Here is a 13557-nt window from a genome sequence, read left to right as displayed (position 1 = left end):
CCACGTCACTGCGGCACCTGCTGAGCAGCAAATGGCTTTATTGGGAAGGGGGGGACAGCGACTTGCCCACCCTCGTGGCCCCAGCCCTCCCTTGCTGTGTGGGCCTGGGGGCTCCCCTCGGGCAGGGGGCTCCTTAGGGCCCCATCTCGGAGGTTCGGTTCGGGCCGGCGAGGCCGGTATTGCGTGTAGGGGCAGCGCTGCCACGGGAGCGTCAGGCGAACTTCACCAGGCGGCCCAGAGTCTCAGCAGCTTTCACGCGCACCGCGGGGGCGGGGTCCTTGAGCAGGAGCTGGAGCGCTGGGGGACAGGGAGCCGCTGCTGGGGGCTCCTCTGCGGCCCTCTGAGAGCTGAAAGTCCGAGCCCGTGGTCCCGCCCACACCCCGCTAGCAGCTGTGGCTAAGGCTGAACCCCCCTTTCTTGGCGCGCTGAGCCTGGGGGCCAGGACCCCAAGGCTCACACCCCACCCTGTGCGTGGGGGCTGCCCGCCCACCGCCCTCCTAAGACAGGCCTCTGCCGGGAGGGCTCAGGAGCCAACGGAAAGATAGTTTTTCCTTTTTTAGTGTTTTTTAAGCTCTTGGAACAGTTAAGAAGTTTCCGTGAATTACTAGAGACGATGAGGTCACCAGTGACAGGGAAAAAATCCTTGAAATCCAGGAAAATCACTTAGTCCCCCCTGGTGCCCACAGGGTCAGCGCGGCCCAGCGCGTCGTGGGGGGCGGGGCCCCCAGGACTGGGGCTCACCCGCCAGGAGCTGCTCCAGGTCCACCTGCGGCCGGCGCTCAGCCTCCACGTGCAGCACCAGGAACCCTGCGGGGGTGGGGGTGGGGCCGGGGTCAGGGTCCGCGCGGTGGGGAGCGCGAGGGGGCCCGGGGCAGCCTCACCTGTGAGCATGGGGGCCGCGGCGCGGATGTCCTCCCAGCTGCTCTTGAAGTAGAACAGGCTGGTGCTCAGCAGGCGGCCCAGCAGGTCGGGGAAGTAGTGCATCTGCAGGAGGCCCTCAGTCAGGCTCCGCCCCCGCCCTGCCGCCCCGCCCCCGCCCTGCCGCCCCGCCCCTCACCAGGTGCCTGCAGGTGGTGTTGAGGAACTCTCCGAAGTGCAGGCCCCGGCCCTCCTGCAGGTGCTTCTGGAAGATGGCTGCCAGCTCCTCACACTCCAGGTTGGGGCCGCACATGCGCAAGGCGAACCTGCAGGCCTGCAGGGCACAGGCCGAGCCCTGAGTCCCTGAGTCCCTGAGTGAGTCCGGCCCGGCCTGCCCATACCCCCTGGCTACTCACAGCAGCCACTGGGGGCTGGGGGTCCTGCAGGTGCAGCAGCAGGGGCGCAAGCCCGGCAACAACCTGCTCCAGGAAGACGTCCTCGCAGTCCCCCTGGCAGGCTTTGTTGAGGTGCCCGAAGAGGCGGATGGACGCAGAACGGAACTCCATCTGTTCCTGGGGGGGGGGGGTGGGGGCGGCAGGTGTCACCCTGTGGGGCCCTCCCCAGAACTGCCCGCCTGTCGACCCCGGGGCCTGGCCCTGAGGGGGTGGTGGTGACGGCTCGCGGGGCTCGGAGAGGAAGGGGTAGGAGCCAGGCGGGCACGGCCAGGGGCGGGGCGGGCGGGGCCTACACTGTCGAAGAAGGGCCGGATGCGGATGGCAACGTGCAGCAGCACCGAGCGCAGGTCCCAGGCCTCCACCAGGTCCAGCAGCCTCGCGAGGCCCACCATGGCCTCCAGGGCCACCAGGCTGTGCGGGTCGTCACCGTCGTCCAGCCCACTGATCATGGCCGTCAGCAGTTGGGGGCCATGGGCCCGTACCTGGGGATGCCACACACACCCGTGTACCCAGGTCGTGCCGTGGAATGGCTCAGCCCCCACCCTCCCGGTGCCATCTCCACGCCCATGCCCACCGCCTGCACCGCGTCCACCTGCGTCTCCTCACTGGCCGCAGCTGTGCTGTCTCTCCCGGGGACAGGGCCCCACAGGGTGGCTAGCCCCTCACCTTATCCGGGGAGCCCGAGGCAGTGTTGGCCAGGCCGCGGAGGACCAGCCTTCGCACACGGGCGCACGGGTCCTTCTGCCGCGCCAGCAGGTTGTCCAGCAGGGACTCCAGGAGCATCAGGTCGTTCACCATGTTGCTGCTAAGCAGCTGGGGGCAGAGGTGCTCTGACCACCCTTTGCCCCACTAACCCCAGGCTTGCCCCGCCCCCTCCCCACCACTACACTGGGCAGTCCTCCCAGTCGCAAGTCACTTTGAGGAGGGGACATGGCAAAGGCCAGCTGAGGCCTGTATGCGAAGCCTGGGCTCCTGGCCTCCCCGGAACTCCTGACCCAGCCCCACCCGGGCCCCCGCTGCCATGGCCTGGGGCAGGTTTTCCAGGAGGAGGCCTGAGCCTGCCTGTCGGGGAGGGCTCCCCGCTGCCCCGCCAGGCCCCTATTCGTGATCCAGAACACGTGGCTCCTACCTCGGCCAGGAAGGCTGTGGAGCTGACCCTCTGGATCTCATACACACTGCTCTGCGTGGCGAACAGCGCCTTCGTCACCAGGGGCAGCCGGGGGCCCGCGAACTTGGCCATGGCACTGGGAAGGAGGCTACACTGGGCAGGGCTGGGGCCGCAGGCCTCCCCCGAGCACGTCCCACTCCCACGTGGGCCTGGGGGCACTTCTGCCTCCCAACCTGCACTGTCTGTGCCCTCCGGCCCGTGAGCCCCCCGCCCGGCTGCCGGGCCCTGCACGTCCTCCCTCTCCAGACGCGCCCCTCCCAGCCCGCCGCGCCTAGAGACCCCAGCTGCCTCCCCGCTGCCCCCACGCACCTGCTCCTCATGCTGGGCCCCCTCCCAGGTGCCACTGGGGGCCCCCGGATGGTACCTGAACAGGACCTGGCCTGTCAGAGCCCAGCCAGCACCAGACCTGGGGTGTGCGGGCCGGGCCTGCTCACCTGGCCAGCCGGGTGACCCCCTCCTCGTGTCCGGCTGAGGTCCTGAGCAGCTGCCAGCCCCCCTCCCGCTCCATGCACTGCACCACGTCGTCGTTGCCACCTCGGAGAAGCACGGCCTGCAGCGCGTCCACCGCGGAGCTGCAAGGACACGGGCGTGGCTGGCAGGGCGCCCAGCTACGCGCGCGCACACCTGTGCTGCTGGCAGACGTGTCCCGGGGCCACCCAGCCAGCTCCCTACCAGCAGCATCCTATGGGGCGCAGGTTCTGGGCTCGCCCCTTCCCCTCATCCGGGCACCACTGTGGACCCTCTGGTCTCAGGCAGACTGCTCCTGTCTCCCCAACCCCCATGAGGGGCAGTTGGGGACTCTGCAGGTAGTGTCCCCAAGGCCCCCTGGAGCAGGCAAGGCCCTCATTAATTTTAGGGTAACAATCAGCTGCTTTTTTCACCTGCCTTAAAGACCTTCGTTTAATTAAAAAAAAAAAAAAGATGAAAAAGAAAATGGAGAAAACCCTTCATAAAAATGAACTCAAAAGGCAAATCAGAGTCTGACTCCTGCCTGGGCCAGGCAGCTCCATCTGCCACGCCCAGCTGGCCCTCTCTCTTGTAGGAGGGGCCCAAGGAGGCAGAAACCAGCTGGAACTGCGTGTCTGGCCCCCTCATTTGATGAACCCTTCCCCAGCTCAGGCAGAGGGTGCAGGGCTGCCAGTGAGCAGGCAGCAGGGGCAGGACCTCACAGACAGGATTAGGGACAGCAGTGCTGGCCCAACATGGACCTGGCAGAGGCTCACACCAGCCTGCGGCCCAGGGAGACGGCACATCAGGGTCCCCAGGGCCACACAGGGAGGGCCTCAGGGCCGCAGCCCCCAGCCCTGTGCTCACACCAGCCTGCGGCCCAGGGAGACGGCACATCAGGGTCCCCAGGGCCACACAGGGAGGGCCTCAGGGCCGCAGCCCCCAGCCCTGTGCTGACCCCCTCTCCTGACATCCATCACCTCACGTCAGTCCCCGTGTGGGCCCTCAGACGTGAGTGTGTGTCAACGTAGGGCCGTCCCTGGGGCTCCTGGCCCAAGGGCACATGCCCACCCCCTGGCCAGTGCACTGGACCCTCCACGGGGCGGTCAGGCGTCAGCTGCATGGGGTCTTCCTGTGACCTCGATGGCTCAGCTGCTGGGGTGCAGGGGCAGCCAGGGGCCTAGGCGCTTGGAGCGTGAGGGCCAGGTCTTGCCAGCTGCACAGTACAGGCCTCACATCTGGGGAGGGGCGGGGTGGGTGTGGGGGACTCTGACGCGCTTTTGGAGGCCCTGTGACTGGTCCTGGTCGAGGGGTCCTGGCAGCCCAGGAAGCAGATGCTGGCAGACTCCCCCAAGCCCAGCCGTATGCACACAACCCACTTCCTCCACCTCGGCCCAGCTCCATCCTTATGGTCATCCCCGGGTGGAATGAGGGCTGTGGGGATGCCCCTGGTTGGGGGGAGGGGTCTGGTGTCCACTGACAGCTGGACAGGCTCCCTGGCTGTACGTCCACAGACTATACCCAGCTGGGTCCCCGCCCCGGGGAAGACACTAGAAGGTGGCTCCCACTGTCCCAGGAGCTCTGCAGTCCCAGCAGAGGCCCAGGCATTGGGGGGCCCCTGGATGTGGGGCGCCCACACCGACTGCAGGCACAGAAAACCAATCCAGCCACGCGGTCACTGGGCAGATGCCCATGGTGCCCGCCAAGGAGTCCTGCACGGTGTGGGCAGGGCTGGGCCACACCTAGGGCCCAGCAGCTCTGCGCCTGGCTCCACACCCTGCTCCAGGCCTCAAGGCCCAGAAGAGGTGCCACCTGGCTACAGCGAACGGGCAGTGGTGAGAGGGGCAGGTCTGGCCGAGGAGCAGGTCGACAGTTCAGATGAGGTGCCTCCCTGTCTGTCCACCCTACTGCCCAGACTTTCTGGGGGTGTGGCGTTTGCAAGGGTCTGACTTGCTGGCTAATGGCCTCCGTCAGAGCCGAGGCCTGTGCCTGGCACTGCACACGTCCTGGCTCAGGGGTGGCCCCCCCAGAACCCCTCTTTGGGCCATGGGACTGTAGGCCCCACAGCTCAGACCACGGCGCTGGAGCCGGTGTGCTAGGCCCGGGGTTGCTTGGGCCATGTCTGCTGGGCCGTTCACGTTTCCACCCGGTCTGCACAGTCAGGCCAGGCCTCCTGACACGCAGCCTTCGCTGGAGCGGACGCGTTAGTTCTGCGGCGGGGCGGCCCCGCAGTGGGGCAGGGCCAACGGACTCTGTCCCTCAGGTGTCCCCAGCCAGACCCTGGGGAAGGGTGGGGAGGCGGCCAGGCTGACAGTCACTCAGGCTCCGGTGGCCCCCGGGCATCAGCTTCCTCTGCTCATCCTGTGGCCCCAGACAACTGTTTGGAGCCCTGAAGAGCCACCAGGGGGAGCAGGAATGTCCCCAGGAGCTGAAACAGCCCCACCCCGCCGTCCCCAGGCTCCTGCCCCAGGACCCAGGGCCCCAAACCCCAACGAGAGGCAAGGGGAACGTGCCTGCATAGGCCAGTGGCACCAGGGGCCTGGCTCTGAGCCAACCCGGCATCACCCGGGTGGCAGCTGGGCCCTCCCCAACAGGGCTGGGGGCCGGGGCCAACCCAGGTGAGAGGCCACTCAGGGGAGGCAGGGAGGCTGCTGCAGAGTTTCTGTCTGAAGGTGGGGGGCCCCAATCAAGTGTAGGAAGAGCTGGAACTTGGAGCTGAAGACAGGTCGCAAACACAGAGTGGGCTCACGCAGACCCTGCCATACCCAAGCATTCCTCACGCTCCGCCCTCCCAAAGAAGGCGCAGTTCACGACCCATCTGATGTCCCCAGGAAGCCCCGCCCCGACTATCCCCATCCCTCCTGCAGCCCAGGGAAGCTGCACTCCCAGCAGGGACAGCAGCCCACAGACCAGCGTGCCAGGGGCGCAAGGTGGGGCCCGCTTACCTGCAGGGCTCGAGGCTCCGCGAGGCCAGGCCTGAGCTGGCGCTCTTCCTCTCCTTGGCCTGCAGGTTCCTGGGCAGCTGGACACCCACGGTGCAGCTGACCCGCAGCAGCAGTGCCGCAAACAGCTGGGGGTAGAGCTCCAGCACCGCCGGCCCAGACGCCGGGGCAGACGCTACCTCGTACAGCGCACAGGTGGCCTGGGGACGGGGCCACCTCAGCCTCAGCCCTCCCCGCTCCGGGCCAGGTCTAACGAGGCCGGCCACAGCGAAGGCTGGACCCTGCACCCCAGGACCCAAACTAGCCTGAAGCCCCACTTCCTTAGCAGGTACCCCATGTCCCCAGAGGTCTTGGGCCCTGGGAGCAGCAGGAGGCGCCTGAGGGGCGGCCGGGTGGGCAGGACAAGGAGCTCAGCCCTGCCCAGCTGGGCCCTCGGGGGCAGGAGGCAGGCCCAGGGCAGTGTGGCCGCCGGGGGACGGGCTCCCAGCATCTGCTCTCGTGCTTTAGCAGGAGGAGGAGGAAACTCTCACAGCTGCTTTACTGTGGAAACGCTGCCAAGCTGGGTTTATTCTTTTTCCGCAGGGTGAAACAGAGTGCGCTCCCTCGGGGACCGACACCTGCGGGGCCTTTACAAGCGCCTGCTCCGGCGCCCCAGTCAGCTGCCAGGTGCCTGCGGGGTGCCACCCAGGCCCCCCGAGGGGCCCTCCCGCGGCAGCCACGAGGCCCCTTACCAGCCTCCTGGACCGGCAGGGGGGAGGGGGAGGGGCCTGCCGTGCCGCCCCAGAGCTCACTCACCGCAAGGGGCGGCAGGGTGGCCACGCGGTCGGGCGCGCTGCTCCGCAGGAAGGCCCGGCTCTGCTTGAACGGCACGTCCCCACTCATCTTCTCCAGGAGCAGCCCCAGGACCTGTGTGGCGAGGCTGGGCTCCACGGCCAGCGCCCTCCACAGAGTGCAGGTGTGGCTGGAGCGGGGCAGGAGGACGGTCACCCCGAGGCCACTGCTGGCCCCTGTCGTGCCCACCAGCCTCAGCTCCAGCCAGGTCACGAGCGGCACCCTGACCTCAGACCCCAACTCACCCCTTCCTCTGACCCAGTGGCCTGCAATCAGGCGGCCCGGGGGGTGAGCAGAGCTGGCACAAAAGGGCAGAAGATCTCACTGGTACGGGGGCAGGGAGAGGAGGCGTCCCCTGGGAGCTGCCAGAAGCAGACACTGGACTTCCTCGGAGGGGGCAGCACCACCCCAGGCCTCGGGGGCACCTACAAGTCACCTTTCTCGCAATGAGCAGCACGTGGCCAAGGAAGGCAGGCATGTGAGTGAGGTCAGGCAGAGGCTGCAGGAGGCCCGAGCAGCCTGCAGACCCCGGGTGCTCAGACACACGGGGAGGCGGCTGTGCATCACACGTTTACGGAGAGAAGTGACAGACTCCAGATATCTAACTGGACCCGGAAATTCTAAAAATAGAGCACATCTGGAAGCCAACCAACAGCCCTTTAGAAAGGAGACACAGGGACTTCCCTGGCGGTCCAGTGGTCAAGACCCTGCGCTCCCAGTGCAGGGGGCCCGGGTTCGATTCTTGGTCAGGGGACTAGATCCCACATGCTACGCGGTGTGGCCGAAAAGACAAAACAAACAAAAAGAATTGAGACACCTAACCCTGCACTCAGTGACATATTTGGCACCAGCCTGGATACAGCAGGAGAGAGAAACAATGAAGTGGAAGGTGAACGGAGGGAGTTACCCAGAAGCCAGCAGAGAACAGTCACGGCGGAAATTCAGAGCCAGACGTGTAGGGGGTGGGACGAAAAGGTCTGGCAGACATTTGAGAGAGTGTCTGAAGAGGGGGGCTGAAAACCGGTCAGAGCTGAGGACAGACACCAACTCACAGGCTCAGGAAGCCCGGCAGCCGCCTGGCGGAACAAGGAATGGACACCCACGCCCCCCACCCCCCAAAGAAGCAGAGTGCCATACACAAGGGGCACCTGGTGCATGTCCCTCACGACCTCGGCACCACCTGGACTCACAGGAGCCAGAAAAGGACACGTCCTCTTACTCAGACTCAAAGAAAGCACGTGCCCAGCTCGAGTCCCAAACTCTGGCAAATAACCTCCGAGAAGGACAGCTGAATAAGTGCACGTTCAGACGCACAGAAGTGGGGCTTGTCGCCCCCAGGAGCCGCACGGAGCTCTGGAGGGTGCACTCCAGCGGGAGGGCGCCAGGGCCCTTCGCCGCCCGGTCTCTTCACACCAGGCAGCTCTGCCGTGACGCGGCGACGGCAGCCACGGGCACGGACAAGGAAACGAAGGTGTGCTTGCTCCCGGAACGCCACCACGGACACGGACATTCCAGTTGCATATGACTTTCCGGACATGAAATATAATTCTTTTGACTTTTCCCCAACCGTTTACAAGTGTAAAGCCCATCGTTGGCTCAGAGGCAGCGGGTGGTGGGCAGATTCGGCCCTGGCCGCACTGTGCCCACCCTGCCCTGACGACCCCGCTCCTATGAACACGCAAAGCACTGGCACAGCAGGAAAGGAGGGACAGCAGCACCCTGCACCCCAAGGACAGCAAAAGAAGCAGGAGAACGTCCAGAGGGCTCCACTGACACCACGTTCAAGATCAGGCAAAACACACCTCTGGCAACAGCAGTCAGACAGCAGCGACCTTTCAGGGAGTTTCGACCGAGCAGGCGCAGAGCCTAGTAGGGGCTGGATGCCCGCCCCGTCTCCCTCTGCGCGCGGCTGAGGCCCCCCAGGGCCTGTGGCAGTGTCCGTGCTCTTCTGCATGAGCTGCACCCATGAAAGGCAGGGACGCAGAGCTGAGGGGTGGGTGCGTGTGCAGACACACTGCCTGCACAGTGCAGCCACGACAAGGACGGGCAGGGCGGGGGGCCGCCCCTGCAGAGGCCTGCACTGCCCGGGGACGCTGGAGAACACAGAGTGTGCAACTTCCAAACTATTGAGTGGAAGATGAAATTGTAAAAAAGACCCTGTCAATCTAAAAAGGACAATGAAGAAGATAAAGAAAAAAGACCAAGAGAAGACAAAAAATAAGACAGTGGGTTTAACCCCAACTACCTCAGCAACCAAGAGCGTCTATTTACCCTGGAAAAGGAACACGCCTAAACTGCGAAGGCAAAGAAAGGCTGACAGTGACGGGCCGGGAGAGGCGACAGCGGCAAACGCTGACAGACGTGACCTGGGGAGAAGCTGCACACATTGGGACCGGGGGTCCCGAGCGGCGCCGGCATCTAAGTGAGAGCAGAGCAGGCAGCGCGCGCGCACGTCTTGACGGCAGGTGCAGGCGCGTCCGGCCACCGGGGCCATGGCCACGGGGAAGAGCTGTGCCGCCTCCCTGCACAGGGGCCTCCAGGAGGCCACGGGTGCCGGCCTCCACCCACGCCGTGGACAGCAAACAAAGACAGGAGCAGCGGGCCCTGAACTCTGGAGGCACTGGGACCACAGCAACGGCCACCTGGAGGCCTCGGTGCAGGAGGGCAGGGGACCCCAGGGGCTGTGGTACACAGATAGGGCTGGGCACAGGCCCTGGCGTGGAGAAGTCCTGCCCTGAGAGCCCGAGGACGGCAACTTGAGGGTCGCCGATGGGAGCTCGGGGACTGGGGTGCGAGTGGGGAACGGGTTGGAGCTCCCATACTTCGCCCCGCCCCTGGCAACCACGAATTCCCCCCTTCCTGGCTCAAGGAGGGGGCCCCAGGGGTCTGCTCACAGATGATGGTGGACGCCCTCCAGAGAACCAGCCCTGAGGACTGGCCAGCACAGCCCATGAGAGTGAGCCTGTCTCCACCCAGTCCAGGGCCGGGGTCTCCAGGCTCCCACGCAGAGGGGCTGGGGCCCGTGAACGCCACACCAGGGTGGGAGTGACCCCGGAATGTGGAGCCCAGGTGGCTGGAGCCCCACCCGCCCCTGCAGGCTAGTGGGCACCACGTACCTGTCAAAGGGCAGGGGGCTGCCCAGAAGGCTGGACACCACGGCGGCGTGGTGCCGGGCCGCCAGGACGTACACGCTGTGCTGTGCGGCCTGCAGCACGTGCTCCCCGCGGGTCTCCTGCAGCTTGGAGCGCAGCACGCTCACGATCTCGGGCACCTGTGGGCGGGCACGCAAGCGCGGTTAGGCCTGCAGCGGGGACACGCCCACACCAGGGGCCCGTCCCCCATGGCCAGGGTGCAGGGGCCCCGGGGAGGCTGGCTGGCCGAGGGGAGGGGAGGGAAGTCCTGTGAGCTCAGAGCTCCCTGCTGCCGGTGCCCAATGGACAGCAGGAGCGCAGAGCCCTCGGGGCCGAGGGAGCCGATCCCACACTCCACACGGGAAGCGGGAAGCGACGGGACCCAAGAGGGACCTGCTGGGAGGAGGCACTGAGACACACACAGGCGTGCGCAGGGCAGAGCGGGAGGGGAAGGCCACCCCGGTGAGCGCTGAGGCTGACGGGGTGACCCAGCCTGTCCCTGGAGGCAGGTCACACACGGGCTGCGCTGCCCCACACCACCTCCCGTGCGGCGTGCTGGAACAGGGACAGCGACGTGCAGCCCTGTGCCCAGACTGAGGCCACAGCTGGGCTGGGAGAGGGCCGGCAGCCTCAGGCAGGCTTCATGGGCTGCAGCTGCTGCAGAGGCCACAGATGGGCAACCAGGGCACGGTCACCATCGTGGGCCCCGCGCCACAGGGGTGCTGCCCACGACGGTCTGGGCTGCACAGCTGGGAAGCACCCTGGTGCAAGGTGAAAGCTGATGACAGAGCACTGGACACGGCCCCAGGGACATGGTCCCCGGGACGGGCAGCTGGCAGGCCGTGGGCTCCGCCAACCCTGGGCTCCTGGGCAGGGCTGGCTGAGGAACCCGCCCAGGGGCCTGGGCCGCAGGAGCAGCGGGAAGGGACCGGCGCGGGGGCACGGGGCGTGGTCCTCGGCAGGGGAGGCAGTGCTGCATGTCCAGTGCTGCCTGGGCCGGGCCAGAGCCCCTGCCTGGGCCTCAGGGAGAGGCCCTGCCGCCGCCATTTCTCAAAGGACTTGTAAGCATGACGAGGCTGTTTTCTTTTTATGACCTCGAGCCCAGAAGGTTGAGGACCCGACTCACAGGCATCTGCACCTCCTTCTAAGGACCTGAACCTCTTTGCTTTGCCCCCACCCGCCTGCCCAGACCCTCGACCGGTCCAGCTGCGTCTCCCTGACAAGACAGGCCGCCACACTAAATAGCCTCCCCGTGTTCCTGCCCGGGGACCTGGGCGGGAAGGTGGTGCTTTAGTGGAGCAGCCTTCGCAGCCGCTGGGCCGGTGCCACCCGTTAGCCATGGGCGCAGCGACGTTCGCAGACAGCTGCACTGGGACCTTCCGGTCCACGGCCGCCGCTGCAACAGGCCAGACCGTCTCCGGGGCATGGCTCCTCTCGTCTCCTGGGCTCTTTCTTGGCCACGAGGGGCACTGGTCCCCTGAAGATGTGCAGGCCTGGCGGACTCAGGCACTCGTGTGGTTCCCGCACAGACGCGGGTGAGGGCGGCCTTCCTGCAGAAGCCTGTCCCTGTCACCCCAGGTTCTCAAGTGCGTTGGAATAGAGTTGCCCATATATATGCTTCATGGTATGTCGAATCTCTTATGTATACGTTTTCCCCTTTCTCACTTTGCTTTCTTGGATGTTGGCTCTCTTTCTGTGGCTTGTCTTGGCAGAGCTTTATTCCTAATTGTTTCACTGGGCTTATCTATCTTCTTCTCTAATGTCCTCTTTGCTGTTGCATATTCTTTTCAGCAGCCGTACCCGTGGGCGCCTGTGAGCAGCTTGAATCTGCTTCCTGCGAACCGTGACGGCAGCGCCCAGGCGCTCAGGCGTGGCGGGCTCTGGGGCTGCATCGGCACCGGGTTCTCGGCTTCCCAGGACTGGTTGAGCAGGGGCTGCACCCTAGGCCTGCAGGGCTGCTCCAGACGTACCTTCACCAGCCCTGCTCCCGCGCCTCTTGGTGGCAAGCCCCGCGGGGGCCCTTTAACCTTCCCTCACACCTGGTCTAGGCTGTCTCCTCGCAGTAGCCTCACGGAGCTATAATTGCGCACCACATACTTCACCCATTTTAAGTGTACAAGTCAGTGGTTTTTCGTATATTCACAGGGTTGTGCAGCCATCAATTTTAGAATATTTCTATCACCCGAAAAGAAACCTCATTTCCACGAGCAGTCGCTCCCGGGTTCCCCCGCCCCACCCCTGGCGACCACGAATCCACTTTCTGTGTCTGGATTTGCCTCTTCTGAGCATTTCAGAGAAATGGAATCACACTCTGTGGGGCCTTCTGTGACCAGTGCCTCACACTTCACCGAGCATTTTCCGGGCTCCTCCAGGCACTGCGGCGGGAATCGGCCCGTCACTCCTTCCAGCTGCTGACGAGTGTTTCACTGAACGGACACATCCAGCGACTAACTGGTGGGTGTCTGCGTCGTTGCCATGGTTGGGCTGCCAGGCGTGTGTCCGTACAGGTTCCCATGGGCATGGGCCCGCCGCTCCCGGGTACACGCCTAGGAGTGGAACTGCCGGGTTGGGCGGCGCCTCCGTGTTTAACGCCTGCCGGGTGTCTCTGCAGCAGCGGCTTCACTTCCCATGCCCGCTGTTCTTTCCCGGCATGTCCGTCCCGCCCTCCACCTGACCAGCCTGGCTTGCTGGTGGAGGGGCTCAGCCCGGTCACGGGTCACCTGCTAGGACCACTTTTTCTGATTTAGTGTCAGAGAAACTCAAAGTCCAACAGTGTCCAGGTGTCTCTACGGGGTCCCCCTGCCAGGCTCTCAGGGTAGGAAAGAAAACGGTGGCCCGCCACGGCCCCCATGGGTACTGATGCCAGTGGCCATGTCACATGAGACAGAGGTGGCACGTTGCAGACAGGCTGAAGGTGTAAGTCAGGAACACAGCACCCGGGGTAGGTGTGCTGAGTATGTCTGGGAGCCTGAGCCAGGAGGAGGCAGCCCAGCAGCTCCCTGAGAGGCCAGAAGCAGCCTCGGTGTGCTGGGCCCAGGGAGAGGCACCTGGATTTATCAAGGACGGGTGGGACCTGGAACTATTAAGGGACTCCTAGAAGAAAACGGGGAAATCTTCAGGACATTAGGTTTGGCAATGATTTCTTGGATGTGATGCCCAAAGCACAGGCAACAAAAGGAAACACAGGCATGTGGAACTATATCAAACTTTAAAACTTTTATGCATCAAAGGACACAGTCATGAGTGTGAAAAGACAACCTATGGAATGGGAAAAATATCTGCAAATCATATATCCGATAATGGGTTAATGTCCAGAATATATAAAGAACTCCTACAATTCAACAACAACAAAAAAAATCAAATAATCTGATTTAAAAATGGGCAAAGGACGCAAACTTCCCCAAAGAAGACATACAAATGGCCAACAAGCATATCACAAGATGCTCAACAAAGCTAATTACGTGGGATGTGCAAATCAAAACCAACATGACAAACCACCTCACACCCGTCGGGGTGGGGACTATCAAAAACACAGGTATTTAAAGGAAACCATGATTAGAGAAACAGAGTACAAGTTAACATAGAGACACCTGATATACACAAATATTAAATGAAAGAATATTACCAATATTAATAATTATAGATGTCTGTTAATTTCCTCTTTTAGCTAATTAAAATAATATGCCATATTGTACTTCTGAGGCTTAGGGGAAAATGTCCATTCC

The 13557-nt window shown here is 63.9% G+C and overlaps 1 protein-coding gene across 1 annotated transcript in view; it reads right to left on the bottom strand.

Moving 5' to 3' along the window:
* Positions 1-16: 16 nt before the first annotated feature.
* Positions 17-13557, bottom strand: part of MROH1 (maestro heat like repeat family member 1) — a gene marked incomplete at its 5' end in the record, with an annotated part of 54233 nt that continues 40692 nt past the window's right edge. Inside the window, 12 exon segments of the mRNA XM_079722230.1 lie at positions 17-297; positions 742-807; positions 882-984; positions 1058-1192; positions 1275-1430; positions 1607-1795; positions 1980-2126; positions 2443-2557; positions 2916-3053; positions 5874-6070; positions 6666-6831; positions 9818-9972. Coding sequence (XP_079578356.1) covers positions 212-297; positions 742-807; positions 882-984; positions 1058-1192; positions 1275-1430; positions 1607-1795; positions 1980-2126; positions 2443-2557; positions 2916-3053; positions 5874-6070; positions 6666-6831; positions 9818-9972 — 1653 coding nt within the window. The 3' untranslated portion in view covers positions 17-211.

Source organism: Hyperoodon ampullatus (genome assembly GCF_949752795.1).
Source record: "Hyperoodon ampullatus genome assembly, chromosome: 17".
In the NCBI taxonomy this organism is placed as follows: domain Eukaryota; kingdom Metazoa; phylum Chordata; class Mammalia; order Artiodactyla; family Ziphiidae; genus Hyperoodon; species Hyperoodon ampullatus.
The sequence above is the reverse complement of the archived record's forward strand: the minus strand, read 5'-3'. Positions and strand labels throughout refer to the sequence as shown.